We start from the raw sequence: 17,456 nt of genomic DNA on the forward strand, positions 1-17,456 counted from the left end.
CTGGCCCAGCACTGCAGGCTTTGAGGTGGCAGTCCTGGAGGGGGACCCCCGCTGACTGACCGCAGGGGGCCCGGGGTCGCTGGCCCAGGCCCCGCGAGTTTCCGAACTCGGCGCCTCTGGCCTCTGGGGCCGGGGCGGACCCTCGGCACCTGCCAGGCCAGGGGCGCGGGCAGCGGGAGGAGCCGGACTGCCTGGAACTGGGGCAGCCGCGCCGCACAGGAGCAAAACAAGAGCACGCGCACCTGCCGGCTCCGCCCCGCCCCTGCGCGCCGGCCAATCGCGGGTCGTGGGCGGGTCCGACGCGGGCGGGTCGTGGGCGGGGCCGGGGCCCCAGCTGCGGCCGGAGCCGGAGCCGGAGCCGGAGCCCGCGTCGGGCGCAGCCGCCGAGCTTGGGGCGAGCGCAGCCTTTTGCCCGCCGCCCGTCCCCGCCGCCCGCAGCCTCGTCCCCGCAGCCGCCGCCCCCGGGGCATGGCCTGTCTGACGGCCGCTTTCTCGGTCGGCACCGCCATGGTGAGTGAGCGCATCCTTCGGCCCCGGGGCTTGGTTCTGTTCTCTAGAAGAATAAGAAACGCACAAAGACCCGCACCCGCACCCTGACACCTGTCCCCCGAGCCCCGGGAGAGGCGCCCGACTCCCATCGCCCCCCGCCCTGGCTACCTGGCTCCTCGGGATGCCCCTTGCAGCCGAGGATGCGGGGAAGGCGGAGGGGCCAGAAGAGGCAGGGAGGAAGGAGGCCAGCAGCCCCACAAGTGTACTGATGGCCTTGACCTCGTCTGCCTCCGGGTGAGGGGCCTGGGGACCCGGAGTGTACTGGCGCGGGGCGGCAGCCTGGGCCAGAGGGAAAGGGGGCCCCATCCCTGTGCCGGCGCGAGCGGCCGGAGCCTGGGGAGCGGGCGCCTCTCGCGCTACTCTCCGGAGCACCGGCACTGTCTGGGGGAACAAAAGAGAGAGGCGGTGGAGAGCCGGAGCCCGCGCTGCCCCTTCGCCCTCGGGGACAGCCTCTCCCGGACCTGCTCAGGAGGCGGCGGCGGAGTCATGGGGAGGCACATGAGGGGCGAGCCTGGGTACCTCTGGCCACATGTCTGCACCCTGTAGAGAGAATAGGGTGGGGACAGAGGCACGCATCTCACTTCTCCCAAGGGTGCCAGCTCCGTAGGGGGACCACCGGCTGCAGGCGCATTCTTTGCTAGACACTATTACAGTAAGTGCTATTCCTCTGAGTGGTCAAGAGTCTCCTCTTGCCCCTTTAAAATAGCTCCATAAAGTCACATTAGAAAAAAACCCAAACAAACTAACCATCGTCTCACCCATCCTAGGGCCTTTCAGTTCTATGCCTAGCGCGCCGACAGTGCAGTTAGGCACCTCTGGACCGATTTCAGGTCATCTAAAGTACAGATAGAAAGCATTCCGTATTCCAAGCCCTCTCGCCCTCCCTATCCATCCCCCTTCTATCCTTTGTCTATGTATTTACTATCCTGCTAGTCACTTCCCATGAGCTGTAACCCCACCGTGCACATCGGGTTTTCACCTCCACCCCTCGCCTTTATTTCATTTTTAGCATCCTGTATTTGAAGTCAGCAGGGCTCAGCAGGATTTGACCGACAGTTACCTCTTGCCTTGAGCTCAAGAAAAAAAAAAAAGTAGCCGGGTTTCTGCGCATGCTCTGCTCTGACAACTGCATCCTATGATTCCAAACAGGTTACTGTAGAACATACCGAGCCTCGGCAGCTCATTATATAATGATTTTGTGTAAACCGATAGAATGGGGCCTCGGACACATTAAGCAGGTTGGTAGAGCAGGAAAAAGCCAGGGGCAGGGGGACCCACAGGCCGGGTCCCATCTCTGGGCATGTTCTGCCTTTATGACTTAGCTTCTTCCATGTAAGAGGGATCAAAAAATAAAAGAGGCAGTCCCCTCCTCATGACATTTGCTTTTATCTGGTTGCATGTTTGGGTAACACTTGGCCATTCTTCATTTTACCCGTGTTCATTTCTTTGGGATTCCTAAATGATGGTGGTAATGGAAAATGAAGGAGGTTAGTATTGTTAGTTGTGGGTAAAGAAAGTTTCAGGTCTTGGAGGTACTGGGTAACTAACTCTTGAAGCCCTTTCAAAGCTGCAAAAGTAGCTCATAGATGTGGGACAATAATGAAGCAGAATGTTTTAAGGTACAGGTGTTTCTATGTCAAGATATTTTGGATGTTACGTTATGGTTTGAGACAACCCCAGAGCTCAGGTGTTTCGTTCGTGTGGAGGTGCTGATGGCTGAGCTCATTTTTTCAGAGAATGTTGTTTTGTGTGAAAACCATTCTCCCTGAAAACCTTGTGCTGTTTTTTTTTGAACAGAAAGCCTTATTTTTTTTTTAATTAATTAATTTATTTATTTTTGGCTGTGTTGGGTCTTCGTTTCTGTGCGAGGGCTTTCTCTAGTTGCGGCAAGCGGGGGCCACTCTTCATCGCGGTGCGCGGGCCTCTCACTATCGCGGCCTCTCTTGTTGCGGGGCACAGGCTCCAGACGCGCAGGCTCAGTAATTGTGGCTCACGGGCCCAGTTGCTCCGCGGCATGTGGGATCTTGCCAGACCAGGGCTCGAACCCATGTTCCCTGCATTGGCAGGCAGACTCTCAACCACTGCGCCACCAGGGAAGCCCTGCTTTTTTGTTTTTAATTAAAAAAATTCTACCTAAGTCGTAAACAGAGCCCTTGGGAGATACCCAGGATCCTAAACTTTGCTCTGCGGTCAAGCCCGGGGCTGGCTGCCAGGTGTGAGTCTGGAGAAGGTGCCTTGGAGGATGGAAGAAGCACCCACATGGTGTTTCGGAATCCCTGAGCTGGGCCGGGCAGGGCAGGCAAGGGCTCCCAATGGGACTGTATTTGGGGCTGTTAGAAGCCAGATTTTGGAGACAATGAGGTTGGCATTCTGAGTGACCATGCCAGTGACACCTATCCTTTGCTTAGTCAAGGGCGTGACGTTTGGGTTCTTTTCCCTTAGGCGGTGGCCTTGAGGATTCTGGAGCAGTACGTTTTCCTCTCGTGTGCCCAGGGTCCCAGGGAGGGATCTGCCCTTCAACTGCAGGGTCCGCTGGTCTAGGTGGGCACCATAGCTGGCAGCAGTGAGAGAAGTGAGAGAGAGTGCATGCCTGGAGCCTGTGAGTTCCCCTTGGCTTTCCTCCCTTCCCCAAGATGCTGTGGGGAAAGTTTCTATCTCCAACTGGACTTCCCTGGGCAAAGGAGAGTGAAGCAACCTCACAATGGCTCAGGGGCTCTCTGACCATTAGAGACCCTCCCCAGCTAAACAAGCATCTCAATATATTAGCATTCAAATTGAAGTCAGTGCCCAAGAAAATATTCTTACCAACAGCAGGCAGAAACAGTCCAAATAGGGTCTCCTCTGCATTCAACACCTATGAATGGACTCACTAGTATTTACCACTTATTATGCAGCACAAATTGTGTGTGGAAGGGGAGGTCAAAGAGAATGCTTCAGCAAGATAGGGAAGCAAACAAAGAAAGGGAACGAATGGGGAGGGAGGGTGTATTTGTTTCATCTTTAATGAGCTCAGGAGGCTGAGGACAAGCTAGCTGTAACCTGCATCGCCAGCGGCTCTCATCGGAGGATGTGTTTCCAGAGAGCTGGTCTATTTTGGGGTGGCAGCCACTGCCACCCATCAGACAGGATTTCAGGATTTTATTAATTGGACACCCATGGCGGAAAGGTGGGTGATGGCATGCACCACTTTGGTGTCAGTTGCTTTGCGGGTATAGGGTTGTGTGGTTTCCCCATTCTCTTGTGGATTTCCCTGTAAGGGCTGGGGGCTGGGGTGACCCAGGGTCCACTACAGCTTGCCTACAGAAAGCCAAGCAACGTCCCGGCACTGCTGGGGACTGTTTGGGAGGACCCGTGCCGGCAGGGAAGCCGCACAGAGCTGGACCCCAGCTTGGCTACTCCTTAACGGTGGGGTCTCAGGCAGGCGAGGTGGTCTCCTTGTGAAATGGAGCGGAAGAGGGTCATACCCCACCCGGCCCCCGCCCACGGAGAGCTGTGGAGACAGAGGAGGAGTAACCTGTGCAGTCTGGAGTTTAAGGAGCGCATTGTAATTGTGCGTTGCTGAATGAATAGTCGCTACTGTTCATAATTGCTTACCTACTACGCGGGAGGTATTATAATGCAAAACTGTAAATATAAGTACGGGCCTCTGGCTTCACTCTCTCGCTCCTAAATCAGTTTACTCCCCCAGCTTTGTCCCACTGGCCCGTCCACTTGTCTCCCTCCCCACTGCCCCCCGCTGGTGAAGGCCACGCACCCTCCCCACTGCAGGCTGCTGCAGGAGACGGTTCTCACCGGCCCGCTGGTCTGCTACTTCCGCCATGAGATGCCTCCTCGGCCCCGCAGAGACCTCGGGATAAAGTGCACATCCCCTAACAAGCTTTGCAAGCCCTCCACCGTGCGGACCCCGTGTGCCTCGCTAGTCCCACCTTGTTCCAAAAGCCCCTCCCCCCCGCCCCAAATCAGAGCTCCAGCCCCTGAATTTCAGATCTCCAGCTGTTCTGCTCTCTTGCTGCCAAGCCTTTGCACATGCTGTTCCCTCGCAGGGAATGTCGGTCGTGAACGAGCACCCCTTCCCCACCCCACCTCGCTAAGCTCAGCTTACAGTTTATTTCCGCAGAAACACCGTGTATCCCCACCCAGGGCCCCCACTGCATTGCGTGACCCTCGTGGGTCCCTGCATCGTCTTGTTCTAGCTCTTGCCCCTTGGTATTGAAATTGCTTGCGGCCCAGTCTTGGACTTGAGCTTGCTGAGGCCACAGGCCAGGTCTGTCTGGCTGACTACTGATCCCCAGGGCTTTATCTGGGCTGTGAGTGAGTGAGTGAGAGGATAGATAGGCTTGGAGTCTAGACGGGCAAGTCAGACCCTCTTCGTAATCCAGGTCTGGCATCTGCTCCAGCTGGCAGGTGGGTGGAGTCATGGCTGTTCGTCCCTGTATTCGTGTAGGTTTCATTAAAGAGGGAAGACCCGACCTGTCCCTGGGCTTCCTCGGGGTGATGCGAGTGGTGGGTGCTGGGGGAGGGTGTGGATGGTCCAAGGTGGTTGGAGGTGGAGGGGGCCACGCCCTGGGGAGGGGCTGCTGGAAGCTCCCGCCCCCAACTGAACACAGAGCAATTGGCTCTCCCGGCGTTAGAGCCAGTGCCCCGGCAGGACGTGGGTCCGGAAGCAGACGTCTCACCTTTCCAGGTGGGGGTGAGGGTGGACTTTGGGGACCAGGCCTGGAGCTAACTGTCTCACCCATTGCTCTGTCCACTACCCACCCTGCCCCCAGCAAAGCCAGGATTTGGTGCTTCCAGGGCCCTTGTGGAGTCAAACGGGGTTATAACCCTGGGACAGCAGCTCGTGTTCCCCAAGAGCAAGACAGGTGGGCCCAGGGATGGCATTTGGTGCTGCTCTGGGTGCTGGAGCTGCAGGTGCACGTTCTTACCCGCAGGTCAAAGCCAAGAGCGTGCTGAGCTGGGGCAGGGTCTCCGGTTGCTCCTTCAAGGGGCCCTGACGCAGAAGGCACCAGACGAGCCCGGATGCAGAGGCCGCGCCCTGCAGCGCCCTCCGGGGAGCAGGAGAGGCTCGTTCTCAGCCCAGGCTCTGAGAAGGCCCGTTGTCAGGCTAAGACAAACCTCCCCAATTATGCGGAGGGTGCACGAACCTACTCCTGCTTGTGTTTGAAGCACTTCTCATGCTCGGTGCCAGCGGCAAACCAAGACTAATTTTGTCAGAGTTTTACTCCGCACTTTAATTTTTAGCCACAGAATGTTAGAGTCAGTGAGCTAAGACTTGATGCGGTGAAGCTTTCCAGAGGTAGGAGATGCCTGGGAGGTGTGTGTCTTTTCCTTAAACAGCAAAAAGCAACATTTTCAAACAGCACAAGAAGCGGAAACCCCTGTGCCCACAGCTCCCCATCCCCCTATTTGTGTTTTAAAGATTCAAAGCCTCCAAATCGTCCAAGGTTTCCACGATGGAAATAACGTGGAATAATAATAATGGAAATCCTCTTCAAGGATGCAGTCACGTACCCTCAAGAGGCCACTCTAACGCGGGGGAGGGCTTGTTCAGGTCACTAGAGTTGCTGGAGTTTATAAGGATGCTTATGGATGATCCAGTCTCTGGTTTTGTTTTAGCTTTTTGTTAGAAACAGTAACGATCAAAAAGCCGTCAACTTTAAAGAAGTACCTCACACCCTGTGGAAAAATGACAGTATGATGTTATTTAGAACAAACAGCAGCATGGCAGTGTCTCCCCAGTCCTACGGCCATCAGAAGGGCCTGAATTATCAAAGGTGGTTGTCCACGGGCTCTCCGGATCAGGCTGACTGCCTTCAACAGTACGCACGAGTGTCGCCAGAGGCCCACGCTTTTGGCACTGTGGAATGTTCTGTCTTGATTCAGGAGGCAGCTGGAAAAAGCACAGCACATTATTCATCCACCCCAGGGTTCTTCTCTGTTTTGGAGGTGCCTGAAGCATATTGACTTGTCCAGCGTTGCCAAGCCATCAGAAAGGACATTCCTTCCTTTGCTTAAATACCTTTGGTTCTTGGCTTATCTGTAACAGTTCAGTGGGCTCCCGTGGAAGCTTGAAAAGCCAATGTAGCTACGTATTAGGTATCCAGGTGATGCAGTGGAAGAGGCACCTGTTTTTTAAGATGACTCACACCCTGGGATCACTTCTGCCCCTCACTTGATCGTAGAGCTCAGAGCAAGTTCCTTAAAATAGTCTGTGCCTCAGTTTCCTTGTCTGTATCCCAGAGAAAAACAGATTAACCTTTCCAACACTTCAGTGCTATTATGAAGATACAGTGAGAGAGGAGAGCTGTAAGGGATTTGGAAAATTTACAAGGAGAACACAGAGGCCATCTCCTACAAGCCCCATCGGTCCAAGTGGTATCATTGCTCTTGAGAAATGTTTATGAGGTTACGCCAGGGAGGGACTAAAAGAGCTCATTGTAAAGCTTTTTCAGTTGTGCATTTCTTAGCAGCCTCATGCATTTTCATGGGATTTTTTTTTAATGAGTGGACTGTAGGTAGATCATTTTTAGGGTGGCTGGTGTTTCATTCTTTGAGACAGGTGATGTGTTTATCAGTTTTATGATCGGATGTTATGATTCCTAAATAAGACGGTAGATCATAGTTTATCTTTAGCACGTTTTTAGTAGAAGAATAAGTGAGGGCTGGGGAGGAGGAATTCCTCTAGGTGAGCATTCTTCCTGTGATGCTGAGGGCACCGTGGAGGGTGAGAAGCATTGATCGATGACTCTGACTGATCGATGGCCCTGAGCCTAATGGTGAGTACCTGTGGTCCTTCCCGTGATGTAACTTATACCTGCCCTTGGTGCTTCCTCCCCATCTTTCTAGAATGGCACCAGTTACTCTGCAGCAATGACAGAGCCCAAGTCAGTGTGCGTCTCTGTGGACGAGGTGGTCTCCAGCAACAGGGAGGTCACGGAGACGGAGCTGCTGAACGGACATCTGAAGAAAGAGGACAACAATCTCACAGAGGCCCAGCGCCTCTCCTCCCTGCCGCGGAGGGCGGCTGTGAACATCGAATTCAAGGACCTTTCCTACTCGGTCCCAGAAGGCCCCTGGTGGAGGAAGAAAGGTAGGGCGGGGGCTGCTGTGTGCATCCAGAGGCGCAGGCACCTCGGAGGAAGGAACAGGTTGTTTGGGAAGATCTGGGTCTGGAAGCTGGGGGGCTGATTTCTCTTTCCAGACTCTGGCTCTGCTGTGGCCAATGTATGTAATTGCTTTATGCCCGATTTTTCCTCACTTATGATATGAACAGATCAGATTAGATGACTCAAGATTCACAGCGTTTGTTTTTTTTTGACTGAAGTATAGTTGATTTACAATGTTGTGTTAGTTTCAGGTGTATAGAAAAGTGACCAGTTATACGTATATATATATATGCACTTTTCCAGATTCTTTTCCATTATAGGTTATTACAAGATATTGAATATAGTTCCCTGTGCTATACAGTAGGTCCTTGTTGTTTATCCATTTTATATATAGTAGTGTGTATCTGTTAACCCCAAACTCCTAATTTATCCCCCCCCCCCCGTTTCCCCTTTGGTAACCATAAGATTGTTTTCTATGTCTGTGAGTCACACACTGGTTCTTAAACTCTGATATGATCACAGACTTTGACCAGGGTCCATGTGTGCTGGTTTCCTGTCTGCACTCGGAGGGTCCTCTTTACTGGATGCTGTTAATGTTAGTCTTTCGAGATAGGACTCTTTTTTTAATGTTTCAGAGCAAAGTGGAAGCCAGGTGTTTCCTCCCAAGCTTGAAGTGTTGAAAAGTAACCAGTGACCTATAGTAACCTCTCTGGAAACCAGTCACGTATGTTTACAGATCTTGAAAGGACTGTCTCATGGGGGGCGTTGGTGGGCTGTCCATAAAAACAGAAGAGATGATGGAGCAGGTGGGACTCGGAGGTCTCCGGAGAGCCGCACACACAGGAGTTTGCCGCCGGCCTGTTGCATGGTATTGGGAATTGATGACTGATGGTATTTTGAGTTTTCTTAGCAACGTGGATGCTCCTTTGCCAGCTCTAGATTTTCAAAGTGTGTAGAGTTAATGCCTCCCTGGGTTGGTATTTCTTTCTCGAGCCTGACCGACTTCTTCCCGTGGAACTCACCCCTCATCCCCCCCTGCTCCGTGCACCCTCCATCTGTCCATCTTTGAGGGGGGGTGACTGGGAGAGGACGTGTTACACATCACCCAGAAACAGTGGTCCTCAGTTTCTAATGAATCATTTAAAACAACTTGAAAATCTATGAGGAATTTGGAACAAAGTGACTCAGGTGCCCCTGGAATATCCTGGAATATTGGGGTTTAGAGCTCTCAACTTAAATCTAGATTCAGTCCTTCTTCCTTTTTGAAGAAGACCCACCAAGACTCACTTGTTTACTTTTCATCTTTCTGCCCCTTATTGCCTTCATTTTGCTTCCTACTCTCTTGACGTGAAGCAGTTGAGACGGTTGGCATGGGCACCCTGGAATTCCTTGGAGCCATGATTTTAGAACCTTGATTGACTGGTCCCTGGGACCTTCGAGCCAAGCTGGTTGTGGGATGATTTTGTGTCTGTTTGCACAAATGGGAACAGATCCCAAACCTTCTCAGCGGCTGATACCATAGCATTGTTATCTGAGACTCAACATTTTCAGAGTGTGCTGACCTGTTTTGTTAACAAAGAAATTCTGTGAGAGGCTCAGGGTTGGGCCCATTTGTTTGAGCCTCTTGAAATTTCAACATAAGATTCCAGCCTTTTCCTTCTCCACTTGAACAAAGATCTTACCGAAAAAAATGCACTGAGTGACCAGGAGGGTGTTGTGAGGTTTTGGCCTGATGTGTCTCTGTAGATAAACTGAGGCAGACATGTGGGCCACGTGGGCAGGTTTCTGTCCACGTGTTACGCGTGGCCTTAGAAACGTGGTCCTGATGCTGAAAACGCTTGGATGGGTATCCTCTCAGGTGAAGGCTTGAAATGCAGAAATGCACATGTTTGAAAACCATGGCAGAATCTTGGTTTGAAATCCAACCCAGCAGGTGTTCACCTGGGGCTGGCAGGTGAAGAATATCATTTCCTGGTCAGGTGTGCGGCTTGCCCACCCTATGTTCTCTACATGTTAGAACTGGTCACACTGATTGTCAACGGCGAAGGCCTCTTAATTAATGAGGGAGGGGCCACTACTGTCCATGGCCGGTCGCCTCCTAGGAAGCCCCGCCCAGATGGCTGCCGGATAGACACTTGCCCTGCAGTAACCTCTGTGGGCTCAAGCAGGGAGGAGTAGAAAGTGGGCCCCAGGGACCTGCCTGTGAGTCAGAGATGGCTACGGCTGGAGAGGAAGTCAGGCACCATCAGTCTGGTGTGTCCAGGTTTTTGGTTTCTCAACCAACGGGGCCTGACTTCTCTGTCTGGCTTCCTCCTGGCCTCTTTCTCCGCCCCAGCGCCTGTGTCCACTTCCCTCTCTGTGCCCCTCCTCCCGTGCCGCCCATCGTTTCCTTTGTTCTTGGTACCCTCGCAGTTCAGAATTTAGACGGTTTATCACTCCCGCATACCTTGAGGGTGTGGGATACTCGTCCACCTTCGCACTGAATAGAAAGGAAGCCACGTGTGAAGGGCTTGCCCCCAGCCTGCGCTGGGGGGTAGGCCGGGGGCTGGGTGGTGGTTTCCGACTCTGTGGTCCAGCTTGGGCCCCCGGGCAGCGCCTGGTGCAGGGCCTCAGGGTGCCAGGGTCCCCACTGCCATGGGGAAGCTGTGCTCCTTCTCCAGGCTTGGTGCCCACAAATGCTTGCCGAGCTGGCAAGCATTTCCCTTTTCTCTTGGTGGCAGTTTTATATTTCGTGTCGCCTCTGTGTGATGCCCAGCGTGATGCCAAGTGTGACCAAACTTCGGGGCAGGAGGTTTTGTTCTTACTTCTCTGACCATATTCTGTTTTTCTGTCTGTATCAAGTCATTAGTGGTTTTTTTTGTTTTTTTTAATTCAACTTTATGTGCTGAGCTCATTGTAATGACCACAGTGAAGTGTGTAGTGAAGGACAAAGGAGCCTGAGGGCTGGAGTGATTCGCTCAAGGTCGGAGCCAGCAAGGTCCGCCACCCAGCCGTCGGATTCCTAGTCCAGGCGTCTTTCCATCACGAAGACACTGGGCCACTCCAGTAAACTCTAGGAAAGCCTTTTTCTCCCAGAACATGGTGCTACAACACAAACTCAACACAGAATGCTGTAGCAAAGCCTGGCACTGGGATTAGAATAATATTAAAAACTCCTACACAATTACTTTAAAGAAAGAAGACGGAGAAAGAGAGCTTCATAATCCTCAGTAGAAAGGTCATAAGTGACTCCATAGCAGTATTTTTAAGAAGGCAGTGTCAGGCACTGATTCTTTATAATTCTTGAGCTTGACAATTGCCAGGCATTGACTTCAGCGTCTAAGAAAACATCTTGTATTTTCAATTGTAACTCCATTTTCACCATATGATTAATGATGTCTTGAGAGGGAAAACTGGATCGTATAATAGATTCCTAGTAGACAACATAATTGTGAAAGGAACTGTTCTCAGGAGAAAAAAAGTACACCCCAAGGATGATTTCCCTGGCTTCTGATACAGTAATGACTTTCCCTCAAGGAATTCACTCACGTAGCCTAAGTTGATGGGACAGATGATTTGGAACAATGTGGAGTCTGGTGCCGTTACACAAACTATTGTGTCGAGGGACGTAGGGGAACAATCTGGTTTGATTGTCCTCACTCACCACAGTGTGACTTATTTTTGAAAGCAGCTCTTGCTGCCTGGATGGTAGACACTGCGTTGGTGTTGGTAACATTTAGGACCCCTTGTGAAGAAGAGAATCCACGTTGTGAAATGCTGAGGTGGAGCGGAGAAAATTCTACACTCAGACAGCACTCTCTGTCTTTCAGAGCTCGCCCACACAGTGGAGTTAAGGGGGTACTCTGTCCCCCAAGGAGACTGGAGCCATTTCCATTTATACAATTCAAGCAGTCCTTTGGTCCAGTTGGCTCAGGGGCCAATTCTGTCCTTCCAATGTGTGGAGTACACGAGGCTCAGAGATACATCCCGGGTCACAGGAGCAGGGGAGGTGGGACGTGAAGGCAGGTCTGGGGGGCTTGAGGCTAGGACCTGACAAGACACCTAGAAAACATCCGGCCCTGACGTGGGCACACAATGGGACCATGATGGCACGGATGTGCCTCACCCCATTTTACAAAACCACTGGGGGTGGCCTTGACTGTTACCTCTGACTCATTTCCCCTTTAATCGGCCTGCTTGGATGTCAGTCACCTCTGCCTTTCACAAGGACCCATAAAGAGGTTTCCCAATCCCATGGAGACGCTTGGCTGTCCTGTCTCCTCCCCAGGGAGGTGAGGCTGGCATGTATGGCATGCTTTGCACAAACAGGTGACATGATTCTTAGAAATGAAATAACACCTCCCAAGATTACCTTGTGGGTTGAGAACAAAAGTAATCATATCTGAGGGTTTGGAGAGTTTTCTTTACTCTTCCCCAGCCCGGCTGGGGCCTCAACACAGTAACACTCCGATGGAATGGGACAGTACCTCCTACTTTGAAACCGGACCCTCCAGCCTCATCCTTGCCAAATGCCAGGATGGAGTTAAATATTCTGGGCAGCCCCACATCAGATTATCTGTATTGGTTTGCTTTGAGCTATAAAAATGCATTGGAACACCCTTCTCAAATTGAAGTTTGCTTTCCCTTAATTTCCATGGCAATTTCACAAGGCCTGCACTGACAGCCTGGCTAAAATGAGTAGAATGTGCCATTAAAATCCCTTGCAGTAATTCCATTAAGGGAAGACTGGATTCCAACCCAGCGCTGGGTGACTTGATCCAAGCGGCTGGGACAGGGGTGGAGAGGGAAGGCCAGAGAAATGGGGACTATAGAAATCCCAGAGCAGAGAGGGGGCTCCAGAGGGTGGGCTGCTCAAGTGCAAAGGTGGGTTTATGCTCCCCTAGCATGAATGAATTACTTTTGTACTTCTTGGAAACCATCATGCTAGGGTGGGCTTTCTTTGGGGTGCAAAAGAAATGGCTTTTGATACTGTGCCTTTGTCTCTATTTGAGGCTGTGACTGGTCTTATAGTGCAGTGTGGCAAACCTAAACCTTGCTGGCCAGGGCTCCCTGCTTGAGGCTGGGGCTTTACAGAGCCCAATGACCCCAGGTCACCTTGGTGAACGCAGATGGCTGGAGAGCTCCTCCCATCCCCTCCGGGGCCAGTTCTCAGGCTCTCAGTGGCTTCCTCTCAGGCCCATTTGGTGATGAGGTCTTCTGGAATAGTTCTGTACCTCCGTCTTATATGCTCTGAAAGAGGCTTTGAAAAACTGTGGAGGATGGGCTCTCAGGACAGATGTATGTAGTGTGACCATCTACAAAACCACAAGGGTTTGCTAGTTTACAGGCAGAACTTGAACATCCAGGGGGTCTAGGCGCCCCTTCTCCAGCCAGCCCCCTCTCTCCCTTGGAGCACGCTGCATGGAAGCCAGGCCGTCACCAGTTGGGACCTGGAATCAGAGGTGCGTGATTCAAGTGTGGCTCGATCAGGCTCAACAGCCCCCGTAGACACAGCACAAGTGGCCCTGCCGACACTCGCTCTCCTCCTTTGCTTCACTTTCAGGCCACCCCCGTCGCCTTCCGATTGACAAGGCACAGTAACACTTTGCTATTTTTCCAGAGAGTGTGCCTGGTCTGGAGACATCTGGTCTCTTCAGTGTGACTTTGCAGGACTGTGTTTTGCTCAGTGGGGGGTTGGTGTCACTGTATCACTTTTCAAGGACATTCTCGGACACTCATTTTCACCTGCTGGGGGGGGGTGCCCTCCTGCCTTCCTTTAACACCCCAAATATGCTGACATCTTGAAAACTTCACATGCCGGAACTAACGTCCTCTCTTATAAACCAGAACCGAATCCATCAAGGCCAAGAAATAACACAGGGTGACATTCTGCTGAACACGAAACCATTTCTTTTGTCTATCAATTGGCAGAAGAAAATGTTTAGTAACCATACACCTGCTCTATTTGAGTTTAGTTCTAGAGTCAACAGATTTGCTTATTTAAGGAACACAGGTAACCACGTGGGTCAGATTAAAAAACATTTGGAAAGACTGAACCGTACAAACCAGGGGTTTGTAGAATGGAGGTACATGCCCTATAAAACCCTTGCTGATGGAGTTCCAAAACCTCTATAGGAAAGCTTACGTTCAAGTAAAATATCTCTGATACTGAGTGTTTTTGCCCCTAATTTGAGAAGAGGCATCAAGAGGAGTTTTCAGAGTGAAGGATGGAGGCTGATGAACCTGCAGGGACCCGGCCTGACCCACAGCCCTTAGTTTTACTTCGCACTTTGTCAGCTGTGTTGTCATTAGTCACCTTTGTGCTTGTGGGGTAAATGGCGTTCGGTGTCAAAATTAAGACATGCCAGAGTGATTTCAAGACTGTGATTATGTCCAGCTGAGACCTATATTTAGAGCCTGAATCTTGGAGCCCAAAGGGGCCTGGGAGCTCCCTCATCTGACCTCTCACCCGTGGAGCAGTCCCTCTCGCCCCATGACAACGGGCGGCCAGCCTCTGTCTGGGCAGCAGCCAGAGCCTGACATCTCCCTGCGTGGCCAGGTCCATGTTTGCACAACTCTCATTCTTAGAATTCTGTCTGTTGAGCTGAAATCTCAATTCGAGTCATGTTCATTTGTTGATCCAAGTTCTGCTTTTTGGAATTCTGCAGAACGCGTACAACCTTGGTCTTGGAATGAGCTCACGAATTGGGAGGAGAAAAGCCTAACCATGTACAGAACAGGTACATCAAGATCCAGGGCTACCTGGAAAGGAGGAAATAAGAAGCCTGTGGTTCGTGGAGGAGATGAGGCTGGAGTCCTGCTTTGGGAGTAGGTACCACAGTGGCATCCCTGGGGGCAGGGCAGTGAGCAGGGGCCCCTGCTGGAATGTTCTTGGTCTTGGTTGTGAACTGGTAAGGGTGGAGATCAACGGAAAAACAGAACCTGAGTGACCCTTTCTGTTTCTTTTACTGTCATAAGGTGAGCTGATGGGCCCCGACAAAAAAGTCCCTCGCCTTGATAGCTCCACTGCCTATCTTGAAAGCGAACCTTTTAGCAGGAATTTTATGGGATTTCTCAGTTTTTATTTCTTCCCTCCCACTTTTTTGGCGGGAGAAGTGTCTATTTCTTAATTAAAAATAACTGTTTACTAAGCAAATGCTGTTTGCTTTAGCACATTGTCTCATTAAGTGTTCCCCGGAAAGCCACGGGGCATTACCAGTGTGGACATTACCCAGGAGGAAAGGAGGCTTAGAAGGAGACAGATCTCAGGTTCAGGCTCAGACCGCGAGTCCTAACGACCTGCCTCTCAACAAGCTCTGCTGAGAACCCTTCTCCCTTTTGTCATTTCGCAGGTCCACGTAAGATGAAATGTTTTTCTCACCTTTTCTTTGCGGATGACAGACACAACCCCAGACCCCGGCGGCAGGTGGGGTGCCACAAAAGCCCTCATCTGCTGGGGAAGGGGACCCCCAGATTTCCTTCATGAGCTGGGCTGGGGGCAGTTTTGGCTTCCATCGTGAATCAGAACTCCGTCCAGCTGGCTGGGGTCTGTGCGGGGCGCCTCTGCTCGCCCTGCCTCTCCAGGACGGGGTTATCGGGCCCCCTGTCGTCCACCCCTACGTTCCTTCCAAGGGCGACCTGACCGGCTTGTCTCGAAGGAGCGAATTCATTCTGGCCAGTCCCCGCCCCCCACCCCCCGCCCGCCGAGAGGGCTCTTCCGCCGGCTTTAAAAATGGGAGTAAAAACCCATCTCTTTTCTTGGCCGGGGCGGACGCTGACTCTGCAGGCATGGGGCCCAGGGCGACGTTTGCGCTGTCCCAGCCAAGCGGCAGGGACACACCTGCTTTCAGATATAGATCTGGCTGAGGGTCCGGCAGAGGCTCCCTGGAGGTTTTCGTGCTCCTCGGGAATCCTAAATTTTCAATGGTTGAAAGAGAAGAGCACGGCCGGCCTAGCTGCGGGCCGGGCAGGTGCGCCCCGCTGCGCGTGCGCAGTGGCCGCCAGCGCAGCCACCGCCGCCGCCGCCGCCGCCGCCGCCGCCCGCGCCGGGGTTACTACCGGTCAACGCTCGTGGGTAACCTCGGCGGCGCCGCGCGATTGGCTGCGTGCCGGGCGCTGTTGCTAAGCGCGAGCAGAGGATGCCGAGCTCCTAGATCCGGATGCTGTGGCCCCTCCGAGCCGGCCGGGGTCTCCGCCTACCCCCGACTGGGGCTGCCCTGTGCACAGCGGACCCCCGGGCACGCACTCCCCACTGCTCCAGCCCAGATCCGACGAACACCTGGGCCCGGAAAGTGGGAGAACCTTTCCAGTAGCCTAATTTTGCTCCGGAGGCATCACTAAAATGCATCTGAGGAATGGAGATATTTCTTACCCAGTGATTGTTATTTTGATGTCTTTAAGCATAATTGGGAAACTTCACTGGAATAGAAATAGCACATAGATATTTAGAAAGGCTGTCCTCAGGAAAGTGGCTGGCGTCCTGTGCAGTGAGTGTCTCAGTCCTTATCGCTTTCATCAGAATGGGGAGGCTTCAGGAATTTTCCAGACTTCTATTTAAAGTGGCAAGTGGGGCCATTAGGTCAGGTGCATGCGTTTCCTGTGAGACAACCGATACCTGAATCCTCATGAAATATTCTTGTTTTGCTTTGTTTTAGGTTCTCCCCGTGGGTGAAGTAATGAGAGGCAGGGCCTTCTGGTTTGGGCCAAGCAGATGAGGCAGTCAGCGTTTACAAATGACCAGGGTGGATTTTGGAATCCTGGAATTCCCTTAGGAATCTGAGTGGCAGGTCCACTAAGTGGGCTGGAATCCAGAGTGTCACGCTGCAAGGCTGCAGCTTCCCTGATCCCTGCTGACTCACTTCCATCCTGGGCGTGTTAGCGAGGCTTAAAGAAATAGCAGCTGAACTTTAGGTGTGCTTCCCGTAGCATCCAGTACACATCGTGTGTGTGTGTGTGTGTGTGTGTGTGTGTGTGTGAGAATCCATACATGCGATCATAAATATAAACGTGATTTCTACAAGTTGGGCTCCGTTCCGGCGCCTCAAAGGCCTGGGATGCCTTGATGGAACTGGAGGTGCCATGCTTTGCCTCTCCCTGGGAACCAGGGTCTTCCCTAGACACCCAGCCGGTCTGGTTCCTATGGGCTGAGTTTAGGTGAGTTATGAAACGTTCAATGCCATCATTCATATGGCTCCTGACCAAACACAAGGAGACCGGGAGCTAATGACTGTTCTTATGAGAATAGTCTTGGGTTTTACTTGGTTGCTTATTTGATTTTGTGATTGTACAGTTGACATTTTTATAAACCTACCTAGAAAGTATGGTTCTCAAATCTCTGAGACTCACTGACCTGAAGGTAGGATACAGGAATCAGAGATGGTGGTGGGTAACTTTTACACATAAATTCCCTCTTGTGTTTTCCTGAGGTGCTGCTGGTGAGGTGGGTGAAAAACCTTTGGAGAAAAGAAGAAAGTGCACATTTATGATAGCTGAGATGTTCCGTTGCTATAAACAATAGCAGTGCTTATTGCCAACACAAGAACAGACTATATCCAAAAGCTGGTTGAAAAGTGGGGAGCCCTTACATTTAGTTTCACATTTCATGAGAGTCCCCATTGAGACTTGGAAAGGAAGCTTGTGGGTTTCCTGTTTCTAAGACCTGCATGTCGGCCTGTCCAGAAAATGGTTATGTCCTAAATGGTATGAGAGGGCGCTGTCTAATCATGGGCTTCTGGTCTACCCTGTAAGTTGTCACAAATGTGCTGCATGCCGTGGTCCAAACCCCACACCCTTTCCTCATCTCTGATTTTTGTCTGGCTTAGA

At 51.9% G+C, this 17,456-nt stretch overlaps 1 protein-coding gene across 3 annotated transcripts in view; it reads left to right on the plus strand.

Annotated features, from left to right (window-relative positions):
* Nucleotides 1-352: 352 nt before the first annotated feature.
* ABCG1 (ATP binding cassette subfamily G member 1) overlaps nucleotides 353-17,456 on the plus strand; it is a 64,319-nt gene continuing 47,215 nt past the window's right edge. For all 3 annotated transcript variants that reach the window (XM_068545786.1, XM_068545787.1, XM_068545788.1), the window contains exons 1-2: nucleotides 353-510; nucleotides 7,396-7,639. In XM_068545786.1, the coding sequence (XP_068401887.1) occupies nucleotides 469-510; nucleotides 7,396-7,639 (286 nt within the window). In that variant the 5' untranslated portion in view covers nucleotides 353-468. The remainder of the gene's footprint in view (nucleotides 511-7,395; nucleotides 7,640-17,456) is intronic.

The sequence above is a fragment of the Eschrichtius robustus genome, chromosome 6 (genome assembly GCF_028021215.1).
Source record: "Eschrichtius robustus isolate mEscRob2 chromosome 6, mEscRob2.pri, whole genome shotgun sequence".
NCBI classification, from domain to species: domain Eukaryota; kingdom Metazoa; phylum Chordata; class Mammalia; order Artiodactyla; family Eschrichtiidae; genus Eschrichtius; species Eschrichtius robustus.